The sequence below is a fragment of the Halichoerus grypus genome, chromosome 3, assembly GCF_964656455.1.
Source record: "Halichoerus grypus chromosome 3, mHalGry1.hap1.1, whole genome shotgun sequence".
In the NCBI taxonomy this organism is placed as follows: Eukaryota; Metazoa; Chordata; class Mammalia; order Carnivora; family Phocidae; genus Halichoerus; species Halichoerus grypus.
Genome location: NC_135714.1, coordinates 118,743,629 through 118,764,272, shown reverse-complemented (window position 1 = coordinate 118,764,272; position 20,644 = coordinate 118,743,629). Strand labels below are relative to the sequence as shown.

At 41.9% G+C, this 20,644-nt stretch overlaps 1 protein-coding gene and 1 pseudogene across 1 annotated transcript in view; both read right to left on the bottom strand.

The window, feature by feature from the left end:
- Positions 1-2,575, bottom strand: part of NOCT (nocturnin) — a 28,816-nt gene extending 26,241 nt beyond the window's left edge. The window contains exon 1 of the mRNA XM_036091722.2: positions 2,124-2,575. Coding sequence (XP_035947615.1) covers positions 2,124-2,322 — 199 coding nt within the window. The 5' untranslated portion in view covers positions 2,323-2,575. The remainder of the gene's footprint in view (positions 1-2,123) is intronic.
- Positions 2,576-8,844: 6,269 nt separating this feature from the next.
- LOC118535378 (metallothionein-1E pseudogene) lies at positions 8,845-9,012 on the bottom strand (annotated as a pseudogene).
- Positions 9,013-20,644: the final 11,632 nt, after the last annotated feature.

Genomic DNA, 20,644 nt, shown 5'->3' with positions numbered 1-20,644 from the left:
GAGCTCAAATATCAACCATTTCTTGAAGGCTAAAAAGATCACCTTTGCTGAAAGGGACTTCCCAATCTCCAGCACCCTTGTGCCATGTGCAAACTTTAACTGTAGGAGAAGAAAAGGTGTTTCATTTCATTAAACAGTTATTTTTTGTGCAAGCTCTTCTCTCTTGTTAGGGAGTAAACTTTGTAAAGGCAGACTAAGGCTCACATTCTTTTACCTCCTATAATAAAGCACCTACAGTGTGTGAGGCATTCTGCAAAAACTTCTTCAATGAAGATCAAGCAATAAGCGAATGAACATATTCACATGTTTCTTCTAACAATCAGCTGAAGCTAAAACTGCAGGAAAAAGGAAAATTGCCTAGATTTTGTAGTAACTAAGTTTAAGTACCATAAAAGTCTTTCAATTTCTTTATTTGTAAAACTAGGGTTTTCAGAGACTTTTAAAAAGTTCATTAAACACCTTTCTGTGTCAAAAGCCTAACATTCCAAATGCTCTATCTAACCTGACCTTTCTTCCTCAGCACAGTTATCTGCCATCTGTGTTATACAAGCTATCTATGTTCCCAAGATGTACCTACTGACTACCTTGGCCTGAGGGACTCTTGAGATATGAGCTGGTACAGGAGGAGACACGAACTGGTTTTCTTTTTTACTTCTCCCACCTCAAACCTAACAACGACCTGTTGAAAATTTCCAGCAAGAAAGAACACTAACAGTTACTAGGTGGCACCCATTCTAACAGCTATTTCACAATGTGCCAAATTCCTATAAAGCTGGGGCGGGGGGGGAAAAGAAATCCTGGGAATAGGAACAGTGTCATTTCATGTAATGAATGTGTTCATCGCAGAATAAAAACCAAAAAGCCAAAAAACCTGAATAGGACTGTCAAGTCCACCCTTTCTAAAGAATATGGAGTTTAGGGGCGCCTGGGTGGCTCAGCCCTTAAGCGTCTGCCTTCCGCTCAGGTCATGGTCCCAGGGTCCTGGGATCGAGCCCCGCATCGGGCTCCCTTCTCGGAGGAAAGCCTGCTTCTCCCTCCCCCACTCCCCCTGCTTGTGTTCCCTCTCTCACTGTGTCTCTCTGTCAAATAAATAAATAAATAAATAAATAAATCTTAAAAAAAAAGAATATGGAGTTTAGAGTCTAAGTAACCAGGTGAGCCACCCTAATTTTAAAAGTACGTCTTAGCCTAACCACCCACCAATAATAATCTGAGAAGAGTTTAAAGTCTTAGTTCTAACTCAATCACTTTTAGATTATCACTTTCATTAAAGCCACATTGTTCCTTCTACTGTTCAATTTGTCCTAATTAATCCAAAACTTTCTGAACAAAATGTAGTTATTTATAATGTAGGATGGTCAGACGAATGTCTTGAACAGCAATAACCTAACTTGAGCACAGCCAAAATGCACTTTTAGTGTGATGAATTGCCAGTTTTGAAAGAGAACCTTCATTTCTCATTTACAAATCATTAATTTGTAATAATTTGTGGACACGGTAATGTGTCCTCAGGCAGAAACGGAGGTAGCAAAAAAGGGAAAGTCCAGGGTATGTGATATATAAAATTGGCTCTTGACAAGCGAAAGGCATCACCTTTACAAGATCTTAACCCAGGTATACAGGACACAGATTGACCAAGTAGTAACAGTGGAAGGCTCCGAAAAAAATCCAAATAAATGTAAAACAAGTCAAAGTGTGTTACTATACGAGTAACATGACTTAAAAAAAATTCGTAACATCTAAATCATACAAAAGCTACATGATCAAAAAATATCACTTTAGGTGACTTTTTTTTACACAAAATTTCCATAAAACAGACACAAGTTAATTTGCGGCCTTGGAAGGGGCAGGGACAGCGTTAAGTCAGGAACGCGAAATGCCGAAGGCACCGCACCCAGGGATCAAACGGGACCCTGAAGAGTGTTCCAGTTCTTACTGAACGCGATGCAAGCCCCAGGACAGGTAGGGGAAAGGGAAAGCGGAAAGAGGAGGAGGAGGAGGACCCGCTTCCCGGCCTGACCCCACACCCCAGCAGCCCGGGACTTCCCATTCATTCCGCGCCGTCTCCAGGTGGCGGCGGCGCGGGCAGCCGCGGCGTTCTCCGCCCGGCACCGTGCACTCACCTGTTCGGGAACACGACCGCGCGGCGCCCGAGGCCGCTGAGGCCGCTGAGGCCGCCGCCAGGAGCCGGGGGGACGCAGGCCGGGGGGCGGCCGCCGGCGGAGGCGACTGGCGGCGCAGCCCGGGGGTGGGCAAGCGGCGCAGGCCGGACGCGTCTCTCTGCAGCAGGGCGGAGCAGAGCCGCCGCGGGCTCTGATACATGCCGGGCGCCGCCGCCGCAACCACCGAGGCCCCTCACGCGCCGGAGGAGCGGAGCCTGGCCGAGGTCGAAGCCGGCGAACCGAACAGACTCTCGGGGGCCGTCCGAGCGGATGCTCTCAGGGTCCTCGTCGCCCGGCCCAGGCCTAGGGGCAGTCTCGGGCAGGGGAGTCCGAGAGGGAGACGCGCGAGCAACAGCAGCTGTGGCAGCTGTGGCAGCAGCGGCGCTGTCTGCCGCGGGCTAGCGAGAGCTGGAGGGTAACCGGCGAGCGCAGCGCGCTGACAAAGCGGGCGCGACCAAGCGAGACCAGGAGGGGGGACCCGTGGAACCGGACCCTGGCGCGACGAGGCTGGGGTTCCCGGACTCGGGGTAATCCTATTTCGACAGGAAGGAGATCTTAAGTTTTTTGTAGGGTGGAAGCTGTGGGAGGTCTAAGGTAGCAAGTATCTGTTAGAGGGTTTTAAAGAAATGGAGCCTCCCCTTCCGCTGGCTGGAATGGAAGCGCCCACAGGCTGAGAGTCCCGAGACCATTCAGGGCTGTGGCCCTGGGGACACGTGTGTGTCCAGGTGGAAGACCACGTCCGTGTGTGCGTGTGAGTGTAAGTGTGAATACAGAAAAGGGCATCCGCCCCCATCCCTTCGGAAACATATGTTGCGTTAAATGAAATTAAGCATATAAAGCACCGACTGTGTGCGAGGGCCATGATGGATATGAAAATGTCCTTTCTTCAGTGGTGTTATACTCAGGCAAAGGGGGCAGAAGGTAGCAAGAGAAATCAGACCCTAAAGATCTACAGGGTAGATTAAACTAAGTACCACAAGATCCAAAAAAGATAAAATTTGAAATAAAATAAATGTTTAGAGGGGAAAAAAAAAAAAACAACCCAGGCTTGAGGATTCTTGAAGGTTTATTGGAATTGGCATTTGAGTTGGGCCATGAGTAGGAGGTCTAGAATTTAACACATGTGGAATTTGGGAGGGGAGTGGTGGTGATTTATACATGAAGAAAGGAAATAAAACCCTGGGCATGCTTGGAAAAACAACAACTCTTAGTTATGTAGGATGGAAGCTAAGGAGTAAGAAGACAGATACTTAGATAGGTTATAGTGTGGATGGCAGAGATTATACCAGACTTAATTTGGTAGGAAACGTGACTTGTTATAAAGTTTTGTGAGCTACACAAAGATGACTAGGGTCGTGTTTTAATTGGAGGTCATGTGCCTCTGGCAAATGAAAAGGCAGGAGAAAGTAGAGCAGCTGAGATGAAAGATATTCTAGATCTGTATCTGGTACTGGAAAAGAATGGATGGAAGAAACATCTCCCATCGGGTAGGAAATGACTAACCAGAATGAAAGTGGAGTGAGGGGGAGGGCGACCCAAGACTGGATTCCTCTTTGGATGACTTATGAGCTAGAAATGTTTTCTTGGTGGGTTTCCCATGATTTTGCTGCTTCTCTTATCTTGTGGAATTGGAAGCTTTTCATTAGCAAGGATATTCAAAATATTTTTCAGACCCTGGTTATATATCCAATACCCAGAGGGCATGGATAAGTCAGCTGGCACAAGCTGATCACAACTCCAGGAGATAATCTCCTTAGCAAGTCATTAAGCTCTCTTGGTGTCAGGTTCCTTAACTATAAAACATAGAATCATACTTTAGTCATTACATGAAATAAAGGGTGATAATAAAATTAGCTCATAAAAAGTGTTTTGCAAAGATAACAAAACGTCGAATTAGAATTTAGGTGATGGGTATGGGGGTGTTCACTTTTTTTTCCCCTATGTAAGGAAATACTCAAAATACAGTGTTGGGGGATAAGTGCTTTGAAAAGTTAAAAGTACTGTTCAAATATAAACGGTCATCATTAAAAGGATTTCAAAGGACAATTCTATCCTGAGAATGGGTCAGTAGTATTATTTTTATGACATATTAAACACTGTATACTTTAAGCAATCAGAAAAACATAAAACTTTGGGGGTGGGAGGATGGGTTAGCCTGGTGATGGGTATTAAAGAGGGCATGTACTGAATGGAGCACTGGGTGTTATATGCAAACAATGAATAGTGGAACACTACATCAAAAACTAATGATGTAATGTATGGTGACTAACATAACATAAGAAAAAACACTTACTTCAAAAATTCATTCAGCAAACATTTATTGAGTACATATTATGTGCCAGGCTCTACGTTAGGGCATACAATAATGAACTGAACAGTCTGTTCACAGGCTAGTGGTGAGACATTGTATAAACACATATAATTATCCGATAATAAATATAGAATCGTGATATGAACAAGATACTGTGGAAACACAGACAATGCCTAATTGCCTGGAGAAGACAGGAAAGGCTTTTGGAACAAGGTGACTTCTAAGCAGGAAGGGATGAGGGGTGATATCCACTGAGAACAGCACGGCAAAGAAAGGAGGGATGCTCCAGGAACAGAAAGTACCACACTTTGATAAGGCTTGAGTGCAGGGTGCCCTTAAGGGAGTGGCAAGAGATGAGGTGGAAGGCTGTGGGCAAGAACCAAAGTGTGAAGGGTTTTCAGAAGAGTTTGGATTTTATCCTGAAGGTTCTGAAGAACCTCTGAAAAAATAAGCAGATAGTTTGCACTATTAAGGTTCCGTTTTTGAGAGATCATTCTGTCAGCAGTGTGGAAGATGGACTGGAGGCTGGGGAAGAATCAGAACAGGGCAGGTAAGGAAGAGCATATGCTGGTTTGGAATCTCGGGGGGAGGGGCAGGGCAAGAATGCTTATTTATTTATTTATTTATTTAACCACACAGGTGATTCTGATGTACATCTCTCTTCCTCTCTCAGCAAATAAATTGGGGGCAGTGATGGTGGAAAAGAGTAGGGTTTAAGAACTATGAAGGAGACAGAAACCACAGGGTTGAATGACAGATTAAATCTAAAGGTCGTGGGAGGAGAGGACAGAGTCTAGGTATGACTTGGGTGACTGGTGGATAACAGTACCAAATAAGGAAAACAGGTGGAAATGCGGCTTTTAACACTGAGTTAAGGTCAGAACACGTAATTGTGATGCGCTCATGGAACACCCACGTGGAGTCACTTTGTAGACAAATAAAAACTATGGACTAGGAGTTCATAGCAGGGTCAGGGCCAAACACTCTTAAGAGCTCCGGAGTTGAAGCCATGGATAGTGAGGTCACCCACAAAAAGACTTTTGAGTGAGATAGGAAAAGCACTAAGGATGAAATCCCTGTGAAGTGGGACGCCTGGGTGGCTCAGTCTGTGAAGCGTCTGCCTTCAGCTCAGGTCATGATCCCAGGGTCCTGGGATCAGGTCTCCATCGGGCTCCTTGCTCATCGGGGAGCTTGCTTCTCCCTCTGCCTGCAGCTCTCCCTGCTTGTGCTCTCTCTCTCTGACAGATAAATAAATACAGTCTTAAAAAAAAAAAAAGAAAGAAAATTCCCTGTGAAACATGTACCTTTAAGGATTGGTAGAAGGGAGAGAGACATGAGACCTAGTCAGAGAACAAGGAGAGAGTGGTGTCTTAGAAGTAAGGGGACAGAAAGTTTCTAGAAGGGTGTAGCAGTGATGAATGCACCCAAGAGATCAAGGTGGGGACTGAATCCTTTGAATTTGACAGAAGGCGGCTCTTCAGCTCACTGTGAATAGTGGCAGGTAGGCGTGGTCGTGGTGGAGGAAATCGGATTGCACTGATTAATGGGATTAATGGGACCAGAAGGCAGGAGACCTAATAGGAAAAACAATGGGATAAAGCACCACAGGAGTTTTCTTTTTCTCTTAAGATTGGAACATTTCTCTTAAGATTGGAGCAACCTCAAAATAGAAGTTGAGGAGAAGGTGCCCACTAAACATAAGAGACATTGTAGTTTTTCTACTATTGAGACTTTCTGCTTAGTGCTACTGTTTGCCCAGCAGTTCTGTTAGTTTCTCTATTAACATCCCCTGTCTGAAGCAAAGCCACATTAAAAGACCACACTTGCAAGCTGGAGGGCAAGGGAAATCTCCCTTCCTCTTTTTTTTTTTTTTCAAGTAATCTGTATGCCCAACATGGGCCTCAAACTCACAACCCCAAGATCAAGAGTCACATGCTCTATCAACTGAGCCAGCCAGGCGTCCTCTCTTTTTCTTGTAAGGCCACCAGTCTTTTTGGATTAGGGCACTACCTTTATGACCTCATTTTGTTACAGGATTTTTTTCTCTGTCGGTGCCCGCAGTTCTTGGTCATGCCGCTTCAAAGAATAAAGAGGTAGGCCAGACAGTGGTGGATAGCAAAGCAAGGTTTATTGAGCGATAGCAAAGTAATAGTACAAAGTTCCCAAGGAGAGAGGGGGTTGCCACCAGAGTTTCTAAGTCTAGGGGTTTTTATGGGCTTGTTGGCCCAATGTTTTAATCTGATTAACCTTCCTTGCGCATGTCATCCGATCAGATTTTTGTCACCTATTTATCATATGGGAAAGGGTGGAGGGCTCCTTCCATGTGTAAAATCCTTTTACAGGTGATTTCCTCCTAGGGTAGGGGCCCCTTGTCCCTGCCTGCCCGCCTTCCAACTATCCTTCATCAATTTAACCTTAATTACCTTCCTAAAGGCTTTATCTCCAAATGCAGTCACGTTGGGGGTTAGGGCTTCAGCATATGAATTTTGAGGGACACAATTCAGTACATAGCACTGTCAAAGACTGGAAATATATCAGTTGATGAGTAGTCAAACAAAATGAAACAAAGTAATAAGGACTCTCAAGTTCTATCACTATAAGTTATTCTTTAGTTTTTAATAACTGAATTAGTAAACTGAATTTATTGATTTTTAAGTAGGCTCCACACCCAACATGGAGCCCAGCGCAGGGCTTGAACTTACAACCCTGAGAGGTCAAGACCTGAGCCCAGATCAAGAGTCAGACACTCAACCGACTGAGCCACCCAGGCACCCCAATAAACTGAATTTAATAACATTATTTTGAGCATATTTTAAAATGCAGAAAAAATCCCAATTGCTTTGACTAAATTTTTTATAGTTACTATATTCACTCAAAAATCTATGTTAGACTCCTTTGGAGTTTTTTCATTCATTATGTGCTTTTTCTCAGAAGGTCACACTTTTTGTAAGTTGTCTTTTCAGAGGCGGGAATCATCAGGCATCCTGAGTCAGGAGAATGTGTCTTCTTACATCCACGGTGACTGCAAAGGTATGATTGCTCTGACCCCCATCACCGCTGGGGTCTTGCTTCCCACAGCGCAGCTGATGTGCACTGAGCCCCCCAGGGGCACCAAGGCAGTCGGGTTCCTGCAAAATGTAGGACTACTTTGAGGAGTAATTGAATTTGGCTCGGTAACCCCACACTGGCCTTACCAAATTCTCTGAGAACTGCATTGCCACCTAATGTTCCTTCTTCCTTTCTTCCCTTCCCGCTTTCCCTGTATCCTGCCTCAGACCTTCTTCAGGATGGCAGCTCTCTCAGCCTCCTCCAGGTCTTTCCCATTTCCTTCACAGAACTTGCCCTAACAAATCTTTTGCATGTATTAAATGCCAGTTCCCAAATATCATCGACAAGATAAAACTGAGTTTATTGCTCACTGGTGCACAGGAGAATTACCACCTCAAGAGAGCGTTATTGTGTCTCAAAGGGGGAAGGGCGAGGCCTGTTTTTAGGGAGATTTTGAAGTTTGGTTTAAGGCAGGTCTCTCAATGAGGCGAATAGGTACAAATTGTGACATGACAGTGATTTAGGATTGGGGGAAACGGCAAGGGAAGGATTAGGAGGCTGGGAGTCAGAAGAGTGTTGGTAGGAAAAATGTTGATGCTTTCTATTAAAGAGTTGATGATCTTTCAAACAAGTTCTGGAATGAACAATAAAGTCATTTGCCTGGGCAAGAGTCTCCTGCAATAGTAAAGTTATGCTAATGAAGACAGTGGAACAGTAAATCAGGTTACTGTAGACTGTGGGGTGGCCGTTTCAGGTTTCACAGTTAATTTACTTCTTGGCATCTACTTCTTGGAGGACAGACTTACACAGCTACAAATATAAAACCAAATTTCAAAAACCTTTCCCCGTTTTCTTTGACTCAGTAATGGACACTCAAACTTTTGTAGTAGTCCATGACCAGAAATTAGATTTTAATCTCTTATCCTGCGTGGCCTCAGGGAACCATCAGATTTCCTCTTTATTCCTGCATTATAACATCCAAAGGTATTTCATGGTCTTACTTGTGGAAGGCAAGGTCCAATGATGCCATGTGAAATTATTAGTATTCCCTGCCTCCTATTTATGAACCAAATATTCTTTCTTATGATTAAAATTAAAACATGGCGACTAGCTCAGAATAAAAAGCCCATATCTTATTCTTTAAAAGATAAGTACATAAAGCAAAGGATTTTATTATTTTTTTTTAGGTCACCAACTTTTATTATAATTCACATATTTCATAGAAACAGGAATGTAGCAAACAGGGTAATATAAAAAAATGTTTTAAAACTGCAGGTTTGTACACGTCGCTCTATTTCCATCTGGAACGGGCTCTCGCCCACATCAGGCACAGCAGCTGCACTTGCCGGATGCCTCCTTGGCAGATGCAGCCCTGGGCACGCGTGGCACAGCCCACGGGGCAGCAGGACCAGCAGCTCTACTTGCAGGGGTGCACTTGCCCGCTTCGCAGGTGCAGGAGCCCCGGATGGAGCAGGAGCAGTTGGGGTCCATTTTCGACCAAACGTGAGGAACGAGGTCCAAAGCAGGCGACACAGAGAGACACTGGTGCGGCTGGAGATACGGTCAATTTCTCCTTATTTTTATTTATTTTTATATTTTTTTAAAGAGCATATATTGGGGCGCCTGGGTGGCTCAGTCGTTAAGCGTCTGCCTTTGGCTCAGGTCATGATCTCAGGGTCCTGGGATCGAGCCCCGCATCGGGCTCCCTGCTCCGCAGGAAGCCTGCTTCTCCCTCTCCCACTCCCCCTGCTTGTGTTCCCTCTCTCGCTGTGTCTCTCTCTGTCAAATAAATAAATAAAATCTTAAAAAAAAAAATAAAAATAAAGAGTATATATTTATTTGAGAGAGAGAGAGAGAGAAAGTGAGCGAGAAATGGAGCAGGGGAGGGACAGAGAGGGAGAAGCAGGCTCTCCACTGAGCAGGGAGCCAGACGTGGGGCTCCATTCCAGGACTCTGGGATCATGAGCTGAGCCGAAGGCAGACGCTTAACCAACTGAGGCACCCAGGTGCCCCCTCCTTATTTTTTTTTGTTTAAGATTTTATTTAACACAGAGAGAGCACAAGCTGGGGCGGGGGGCGGGGGGCGGCAGAGGGAGAAGCAGACTCCCTGCTTAGCAGAGAGCCCCACTCAGGGCTCCATCCCAGGACCCCGGGATCATGACGTGAGCCGAAGGCAGACGCTTAACTAGACTGAGCCACCCAGGCGCCCCCTCTCCTTATTTTTAAAGAACATTTATAGTATTATTGAAGTCTTTAAAACTTTACGAAAAGGACAGTCAGTGTCTGCAGTTTATCAGTTTGAGATTGTGTTTAGCTGATAAGAAACCTGAAATAACTGGTTTAAAACAAGATAGTGCTTTTTTTCTTATGTAAAATAGCATAGAAGCGGGCTGTTGGGGGGTTGGTGTGGTTGACCAAGAAAGAATCCATTGACAATGGAATCAAACAAGGATTTATTTGGGCAATTAGAATTGCAGTTTGGAGACAGATTCAGGCAGAAACCTGACTTGTGTTCCGAGGAAGACAAAGAAGGGGCAGAGTTACAAAGATGAAAGGCCATGAATGCATTTCTTATTTAGGATCTGTATGCAAAACAGGGATTGAAACTAGGTTGACTGGGATTGGTTGGGTTAGTATGCAAGAGAGGGATTGAAACTTGTCCCCAAAATGCGTTAGCTCCTTTAGAAGTGAGAAATGTGAACGAATGATTCAGGTGTCCTGGTGAGGGAGTTAAGTCCAGGCAGAGGGCCTGCAGCTGGCAAAAAGTACAGTTTCTCTGATGAGGACATGCATAAATTCCTCCCTCATGGCCTCCTGACCCTATTTATTTTATCTTATTTTAAAGATTTTTATTTATTCGAGACAAAGAGATACAGAGAGAGAGAGCACAGCCGGGGGAGCCACAGAGGGAGAGGGGAGAAGCAGGCTTCCCACCAAGCAGGGAGCCCGATGTGGGGCTCGATCCCAGGACCCCGGGATCATGACCTGAGCCGAAGGCAGACGCTTAACGACTGAGCCACCCAGGTGCCTCCTGACCCTATTTAAAAGAAACTCTTAGCTAGGCTTGCTTGCTCCATATCGACATCTCCTTTTACATCTTCACATCACCAGAGATTCTGATTCTGATGAAGGGTAGTACGAAGAAAGGCAAGCTGGGACAAGGGGCCCCGCCCTAAGAGGAAACCACCCTTAAAAGGATTTTACACCAGCCTGGAAGGAGCCCTCCACCCTTTCCCACGTGATAGGTAGATGACAAAGACCTGATTGGATGACAGGAACATGGAGGGTTAATCAGATTAAAATAACCCACCGACAAGCCCATAAAAACCGCTAGACTTAGAAACTCTCAGTGGCTGCCTTCTCGGGTCCCCTCCCTCTTTAGGAGCTTTGTATTATCACTCAATAAACCTTGCTTTGCTGCTCACCACTCTGTCTGGTCTACCTCTTCATTCCTTGAAGTGGCATGACCAAGAACAGCTGTGGGCACCGAAGGAAAAGAAATCCTGCAACAACATGGCTTCCCCTTTGGCATGTTTAATTGTGATGTTTAATGGACATCCTTGCAGTTTAAGATGACACTTTTAAAATATAACTCTCTCCTAATGATGACTTGAGCCCTGCCACTCGATAGGAGAATCAGCAGAACCTGTAGGATCTTATTTGGAATTGACATTCTCTATTGTAATTTTGTTCCTGTCTATTTTTAAATTTTCTTTTTGTTTCACTGGAAAGATGATGCTCAGTTTTAAATGTTAAAAGTGTACAAACTGCTTTGTTACAATAAAACTAAATGTGTACAAAAAAAAAAAGAAATCCTGTAACAATTCCTTATATCTTACTGCTCTGTCATCCACTGAACAGAGTTTCCATCCTTAAGTTTACCTAATTGTACAAGATAGGGCTGTTGAGGGGTGCCTAGGTGGCTCAGTAGGTTAAGCATCTGCCTTCAGCTCAGGACATGAGCCCAGGGTCCTGGGATCGAGCCCTGCGTCGGGCTCCCTGCTGAGCAGGGAGCCTGCTTCTCCCTCTGCCTGCCCCTCCCCTTGCTTGTGCACTCTCTCTCTGACAAATAAAATCTTAAAAAAATAAAAAATAAAAAAGATAGGGCTGTTGGAACCATCATGTTCACTTTGTAGGCAGGAAGCAGAAGAAAAACAAAGGACCACACCAGCTATTTGTTCTCATTTTAAAGAGCTTTTCTAAAAGGACTTCCAACAATTTCCATGTATATCCCATCAGTCATTTGGCTACACCTGTCCGTAGGGAGATAGAAATGGGGTCTTCTAGCTGAGGACATTGTCTACAAAAAAAGCAAGAGAAACTGAAATTAGATTGGGAACTAGTAGTTTCTGCTACATATGAGCACTAAGGAATTCAACTTTTATATTTGAAGTAAGCATGTGATAAATGATTAAAGCTTCAATTGTGTCATGATAAATAATACCAGAGAATGGGATGAATATAGGGACATATTCACTTGCCAGTGCTGTTACAACCTGCTATTGAATCTTGCCACTTGAGTGTTGGAACTGATAATAATAATGATTAAAAAATAAATGTTTCCCTATTTCATTTGTTTTTGAAACAAATATTTAAACGTTTTCTGTCAGGCACTGTTCTAGATGCTTGAGATATATCAATAAATTGGGATTCCTGCCCTTGTAGAGCTTATATTCTAATAGGGGTATATAGGCAATGAACAATAAATAAGTAAATATTTCTCTTTTTTTAAAGATTTTTATTTATTTATTTGAGAGAGAGAGAGCGCATGTGCATTCATGGGGAGAACGAGAGTGGGAAGCAGAAGGACAGGGACAAGCCGACTCCATGCTGAGTGTGAGCCCAATGTGGGACTTGATCTCACGTCCCTAAGATCATACCCTGAGCCTAAATCAAGAGGCAGACGCTTAACCGAATGAGCCACCCAGGTGCCCCAATAAATATTTCAATGATGAAGACCTAACTTAGAAATTTCAGGTCTCAACTTATACTTTGTTAACACACTAAATCTATCTTAACTATCTCTGTCAAATGACAAAACTATAATAATTTAGTAACCAGTTTGATGTGCTTTATTCAAGGGAAAACAATCTATGTATGTCTAGGGAAGTACAGTGCCTCACAAGCAATGGGCTGCTCTTCCTGAGGGATTTGGGGCAAGAGCCATAGAAGGAGCTAGGTCAGGGATTTCCTTATAAGGCTAGGAGGTCCTATTTTCTAGGGTAAGGTAAGCTCACTAAAGCTGAGTTGGATGATTATGATTGGTGTACGCTGGGTTTCCTTGACATGTGTTTCTGGTCTGTGCAGGCTGCCTTCAGTTTAGATTTGTGACTTGGACTGGGCCACTGGGTAACCTCCATTTTGTGGGTCCTGATATATGAATTAAATTAATTACATCACTTCTCAATATAAATGTAAATTGGTACAACTTCTTGGAAAATGCTATGAAATGGTCATATCCTTTGATTCATTAATCTTAATTCTTAGGAATCAGAATCTATCCCAGGAAATAATCCTAAATACCAAAAGCTTTCTGTGTAAAGATATTAATCTTTTTCCCTGTTACTTCAGATAGGGGAAAACTGGAAGCAGTCTATCTGTCCAATGATAAGGCAATGGTTAAATAAACCTCCACTGGCATTAATTGATGTTTATAAAAACTACTTAATGACATGGAGAAATGCTTATAGTGTTAAGTGAAAAAAAAACTACAGTGCAAAATTATTGGAAAAAAATAAATGGAAATACTAATAGTGATTATCTTTAAAGGTTGGGCTCCCTCTCCCCCTACTTGGATATATTTTTCTAATTTTGATTGGTCATTTATAAATAGGGTAAAAATAAGAAATGAACACAACTACTGGAGACTTGATTTACTGTTCTAGTGTGAGTCCTAGGTAACTGACCTCCACAAATGTTAAACTCACATTGTTATGCATCTGTTGTCTTTCTGTATATACAAAGATCTGCTAGAAGTTTCTCATAATTGGCCCTGCTGATCATCTAAGTAAACTGAAATCATATCAGATTTTGTCTGTTTGGTTCTTTTTTTTTTTTTTAGACTTTATTTATTTATAAAAGATTTTTATTTATTTATTTATTTATTTGAAAGAGAGAGTAAGAATGAGAAGCAGGGAGAGGCAGAGGGAGAAGCAGGCTCCCCACTGAACAGGAAGCCCAATGTGGGGCTCGATCCCAGGACCCTGGGGTCATGACCTGAACCAAAGGCAGACGCTTAACCGACTGAGCCACCTAGGTGCCCCTGACTGGTTCTGAGGAGCAAAAGAAAACCAGCACTTCACTGACGGAGTCTAAGCTCTTTTAGTGTCACAGGAAGAATTTTCAGAGATCATTTGCACAATCTTTTTTATTCACAAATGAGAAAACTGAGACCCATAGGGTTAGGCTGATATTAGCTAAACATTGGGAGTTAGGTTTACTGACTTTCTAAAAAATCAAGCCAATTTCTACACTCTTAACAAGAGCCTCATGATTCAATTCCCCAGTACTGGCTATAATTTAAAAAAGAAAAGAAAAAACAAGATATCTGAGAATGCTGATGGTAAGGGGAAACGGAATGACTAGTTGTCAACTTGATATTTGGACATCTGCTTGAAAATGTAAACAAAGAGACAATTTAGGGTTTTCTTTTTAACAACTTTTTGAGATAAATACCGTACAGCTCACCTATTTAAAGTATACAATACAATGTTTTTTTTTTTTAAAGATTTTATTTATTTATTTGACAGAGAAAGACACAGTGAGAGAAGGAACACAAGCAAGGGGAGCAGTAGAGGGAGAGGGAGAAGCAGGCTCCCCGCTGAGCAGGGAGCCCGATGCGGGGTTTGATCCCAGGACCCTGGGATCATGACCTGAGCCAAAGGCAGACGCTTAATGACTGAGCCACCCAGGTGCCCCAATACAATGGTTTTTAACACACTTACAAAATTGTGCAACCATCACGGCAATCAGTTTTAAAACATTTTGATAACCCTAAAAAGAAATCCCATAGATAGAGCAGTTACGCCTCATTTCTCCACAAACCTCCCATCCTCGGGCAACCATGAATCTACTTTCTGTCTCTATAGATTACCCTATTATAGACATTTCATATAACTGGAGCCATGCAATATGTGGTCTTTTGGGGCTGCTTCTTTCACTTAGCATAATGTTTTCAAGATTCATGTACTTCATTCCTTGTCATGGCCAAAAACTATTCTATCATAAGGATGTACTGCATGTTGTTTACCATTCATCAGTTGCTGTATTTGAGTCGTTTCCACTTTTTGGCTATTATGAATAATGCCGTTGCAAACATGTGTGTACAAGTTTTTGTGTGGACATATGTTTTCCTTTCTCTTGGATTTATACATAAGAATGGAATGGCTGAGCCGTATGGTAACTATATATGTAGCCTTTTGAGGGATTGTCAGACTTGTTTTCCAAGGCAGCTGTACCATTTTACCATTTTACATTCCACCAGCAACGTAGGAAAGTGCCCATTTTCCCTGTCCTTAGCAGGACTTCTTACTTTCTGGTTGTTTATAGCCAGCTTAGCTAGTGAGTGTGAATTGTTATTTTATTGTTTTTGATTTGCATTTCCCTAATTATTAGTGATGTTCAGGGATATGTTTATTTGTATTTTTGAATTTAAAAAAATTGGGTGATGTGTCTTTTTATTATTGAGTTGTAAGAATTATTCTTGTATTCTAGATAGAAGTATATATCAGATATATACTTTTCACATATTTTTTCCTATTCTAGGATTGTCTTTTCAGTTTCTCGATGGTATTATTTCAAGCACAAAAGTTTCAAATTTTGATGAAGTTGAAAGTATTTGTTTTATCACTTGTGCTAGTGGTTTCATAACTAAGAAACCGTTGCCTGACTCAAAGTCACGAAGATTTACCCCATATGTTTTTCTATTTTATTTTTTTTTATTTTTTTAGATTTTATTTATTTATTTGACAGAGCAAGAGAAGGAGAGAGAGAGAACACAAGTAGGGGGAGCAGCAGAGGGGAGGGGAAACAGGCTCCCCACTGAGCAGGGAGCCCAATGCTTGTCTTGATCCCAGGACCCTGAGATCATGACCTGAGCCGAAGGCAGATGCTGAACCCACTGAGCCACCTGGACGCCCCACCTGTATACTTTTTCCTAAGAGCTTTGTAGTTTTAGCTTTTACATTTGGATCTATGATTTTTTTTTTTTTTTTTTTTTAAGTAATCTCTACACTCACCATGGGGCTTGAACACTCACAACTCTGAGATCAAGAGTCACATGCTCTTCCAACTGAGCCTGCCAGGTGCCCCTCTATGATCCATTTTGAGTTCATTTTTGTGTATGGTGTTAGGTAAGGGCCCAACTTTGAATTGTCTTGGCATTCTTCTTGAAAATCATTTGACCATGAACATAAGGGTGTATTTCTGGATTTTCAGTTTTATTCCATTGATTTATATGTCTAACCTTTTGCTAGTACCAGACTTTTTTTTTTTTTTTTGATGGGGGAGGGCAGAGAGGGAGGGAAAGAGAGAATCTTAAGTCGGCTCTGCCCCCAGCATGGAGCCCAATACTGGGCTCAGTCTAGTAACTCCAAGATCATGACCTGAGCTAAAATCAATAGTTGGATGTTCAACCAACTGAGCCACCCAGGTGCCCCCAGACTGTCTTGATTACTGTAGCTTTTTTTTTTAAAGCTTCATGATTGATCCTTTTTTTTTTTTAAGATTTTATTTATTTATTTGTCAGAGAGGGAGAGAGCACAAGCATGGGGAGAGGCAGAGAGAGAGAGGGAGAAGCAGGCTCCTTGCTCAGCAGGAAACCCGATGCAGGGCTCGATCCCAGGACCCTGGGATCATGACCTGAGCTGAAGGCAGATGCTTAACCGACTGAGCCACCCAGGTGTCCCTCGATTACTGTAGCTTTATGGCTAAGTTTTTGAAATTGGAAAGTATGAGTCCTTAAGCTTCATTGTTTTTCAAGATTGTATTGGCTATTGTTGGTCCCTTGAATTTCTATATGAATTTTAGGATCAACAACAATTTCTGTAAAAAAAGCCAGCTGGGATTTTGATAGGGAATGTGTAAATCTGTAGATCAATTTGGGTAGTATTGCTATTTTAACAAATTAAATCTTCTGATCCATGAACATGGACATCTTTCCATTTATTTAGATATCCTTTAATTTCTTTTAGCAATATTTTACAGTTTTTAGAGTACAAGGACTATCTGGTTTTGTGGAAAGAGCAATAGCTTTGAAATCAGTTTGGATTTGAATTCCAATTTTACCACCCAGGAACTGAGTGACATTGGGAAAGTTATGTAATTTCATGGAACTACATTCTTCACCTGAATAATGAGAGCAGCCATACCTATTTTACAATTAATGTTACGGTTAGATAAGAAAAATACCCTTAGCAATAGAGTCTAGCACATAGTAGGTATTCAACAATATTAATTTCTTTGGGAAATTCCTCAGCATTACATCATCTCATGGTGTTATTCGTTCTTTCTTTCAAGTAGGCTCCTTGCCCAACATGCAGCTTGAACCCATGACCCTGAGATTAAGGGTCCCATGCTCTACCGACTGAGCCAGACAGGCACCCCTCATGGTGTACTTTTTGACTGATTGATGTCAGTGTTTTGTTTTTGTGTGGACCTGTTTTTAAACTGTAAGTTCCCTGTCCGCTCTTGTCTATTTTCTGCATCATGGTAGCCAGACCAATTTTCTACAATAGTGTTTTCAATTATATTGTACTCTGTTGAATAGCCTGCAGTTTTGCCCTGGTACTTTCTCTATAGAGTCCAAACTTCTCTAACTTTCCAGGTCTCACATTACCCAGTTAGCATTCTATTCAGGGTAGTTTTCTCTCTCTCTAGAAATTAGACCAGAGATTCTATGTTGTGTAGGAAAGCAAAGAGAGTTGGGATGCCATCTTGGGCTTTCTGCCACAGACATCTGTTTCTCCATCCCCACAATATGTGCTCAACAAACCAGGTTTGGACAATGCAGGCAGCTAGACAATTAAGAGCATTCTATCTTCTAGGCTTCAGGTTGCATGGCTCTATTATTAAGCAGAACTCCTCTTTGTTGATAGCAAAGTAGCAAAATATAGACGGTCTCAGTTATACAGACAGTTGACAAGATTGGAAATTTAGAATATTAAAACCAATAGTCCAAACTAGTCATTCAAAATATAAATATAAGCAGAGAAAATACTATACTGTAATTATGAATATAAACATGGTAGGATAGAATCCTTTTGACTAGAGTTACCAGTCTCCAGCTGACAGAATCCCAGGCCTACCATGGCAATCAAAATTTATTTAAATCCCCAGTGTCCATCAGTGAAACCTATAACAATAAAAAACAAGAACAACAGAAAAACAACCCTATAACATACCAATTGGTTTATTGACCATGCGGGTTCCACACTTCCTTGAAGGTGTTTTTTGGGAATAAGAAACCAATTGAAAATTTCTCTGTGGATCTCTAAGACTAATGCAGTGGGCTTAGAGGTAGGTGTGACTATTTCAGTACAGACTAATGACTTCACAGGGCCTAAATACCGACACAGATCCTCTTTGTAATGGACTCTAGTATAATAATAGTCCTCCCACTCAAAGCTCTTAATTAACCTGGCCTACAGTTTGTTCTGAGCACATACCCAGTTCTGAGTCTTGTCCCAACAACATTTCTGCCACCCTAAAACAATCCATTATGTTTTTAGATACATTTCTCTTTGGCTTCTTTCCCAGTTAAGGAAATGTATGCCTCAGTCCAGTCCTTGTCTCCCATGCTATATGTCATCAATTCTAAGATAAAGGTTTGATTTTTTTTTTCCCTTCACATTTTAACACCTTGCAATTTGAGATGATTTCTTAAATTCGATGAAATTCAGCATTTACATTCATCAGAAGTATAATTATAACCAACCTTTTCCTGGATCTTTTTTGAGATCTGATTTTGTTCACCTAATACTGACTTGGAAGTTTATGATTTTCCTGCCTTATGCTAAATCCTGGTTGAGTGAGCCAAAGCTGTGTTAGTGACAGGGTCACTGTAGAACCTGGAGTCTTGGCTTCCAAAGGACAGAACTTCTATGACTTTCAGGACGTTCTTAGACATTTTTCCCCCGGTGTCTAAATATTCTGTCTTCTAGTGTAGCAAATGCAATGGCTCCAATCTTACTTTTTTGTTTGGCTTAAATATCGTCACATTTATAAGAGCCCAAGCTATTAGAAAGTGCAATTTCCCATGTCTAATATTTCAGATGTTCCCTCCTCTCTGTTTTCCCCACCCAACCACCTCGAAAAACTGTTAGTCCTAAGGCAAACTGACCAAACTGATTTTTGTTAACATTTGAAAGTCTCTGAGCTACTTGTCCATATAAATTATAATCCATTTATCTCATTATAATCAAACTTTGGTATACTTTGATAAGCCCTTGTGTATCTGTGCCTTAAAAAAGAAATACGTTTTTTATGTATAGCTCAATCTTCTACTCATTTGCATACCTTTCTGTCAGATGTCTGGAACCAATTTGATATCCTCCAAATTGTATTCTTAAACTTTTCATTAGCTTGTATAATAATTGTAGGGAGCAAACACCAAAATTGGTAGTATTCTACGAAAGCTTTATTTAAAATTGAACCACAGCCTTTAAGCAGACATCATAATAGGATCTCATCAGCCACATGAAGCTATGCAATTAAAAGTTCCACCCATGAAAGATATATCTGCAGGAAACTTTGGAAACTTAGCATCAAATGAACTGCTAATCATGAGTTAAAACTGTATACCTTCAGGGTCACATAGAATTATTTACCAGAATCGAGACCTTTCCTTACAAATCAGAAGCTATTCTTAAAGCTGTGTGAAATGACTGGGAAATTATATTTTGTAGCAATAATAATATTATTACATAGGGACTCTATCCAAATGGGATCTCCAGCCATTTTCCAACTTAGAAATGTATTAAAAATCAAAGTTAAAAAAAAATCAATTGGCAGTGTTAAAAAACAAAATTGAATCAAGTTAATCTTGAAGATCTAATTGGCGTTATCAAATGATTAATGAATTGGGCAGCATCTCATCTATCAAGTAGAGGATAGCTCCTGAGTTGTACAAAATAGAAGGTTTTAATAGGAAGGAGGGTGGGGTAAGAAAGCTATTAGCAAAAGAAAAGGCTTATTTCAGGCCAGATCACCTACCTTCCCTCACAGGGGAGGGTAAGGGTCTTATGCAGATTACCTCATCTTTCTTTTGGCGCGGGGGGGGGGGGGGGGGGGGGGGAGATGGAGAATGCCCTTGGAACAGATTACCTTACTGGTATTTATGGGAAAATTCCCAACTCACCCATTAAGACTTAGAGTTCTAGGGGAGGTTGAAACTGCAATTAGGTTGGGTATTAAGCCCCAGTTTGGTGACTCGGCCTGGCCCAAGTGACACCATTTTGGGTCTGTAGTTTTCTTTTTAACGGCAGCTCGTAAAAATCAACACTATGTAAGACGTGAGCACTATTGGGATGTAGAGGGCGCAGGCTCCAAGTAGAGTAAACTCTGCAATTGACAAGGTCAGAAAACAGAAAGCTGTTAACTAGACATGTAGCAACAAGCAGGAGGGTGTAGTGGAAAACAGTGCAGGGCAGTCCACAGTGACTGGCCATGGTGCAATTTCTTCAAGTCTCTTGTTTCGTCAGAAAAATAAGTGTGAATTTGGTCTTGGACACCATAACATGTCTGTTTGTTTTAGGTAAACTTGTTTTATTCCTAAATTCTGGAGTAAAATGTGTATCACATAAATGTGCTATTTGCATCATGTGGCTTTGTTACAGGATTTCTTTTCCTTTGCTGCCCGCTTTGAAGGAAGAGGCCGACCAGACAGAGGGATGGGCAGCAAGGCAACGTTTATTGAGTGGTAGTATGAAGTTCCTGAAGAGAGAGGGGACCGGGTTTTTATGGGCTTGTTGGCCGGCTGTTTTTAATCTGATTAACCCTCCATGTGCCTGTCATCCAATCAGGTTTTTGTCACATGGGAAAGGGTGGAGGGCTCCTTCCAGGATGGTGTAAAATCCTTTTAAGGGTGGTTTCCTCTTGCGGGGGCAGGGTTTGTCCCTGCCTGCCT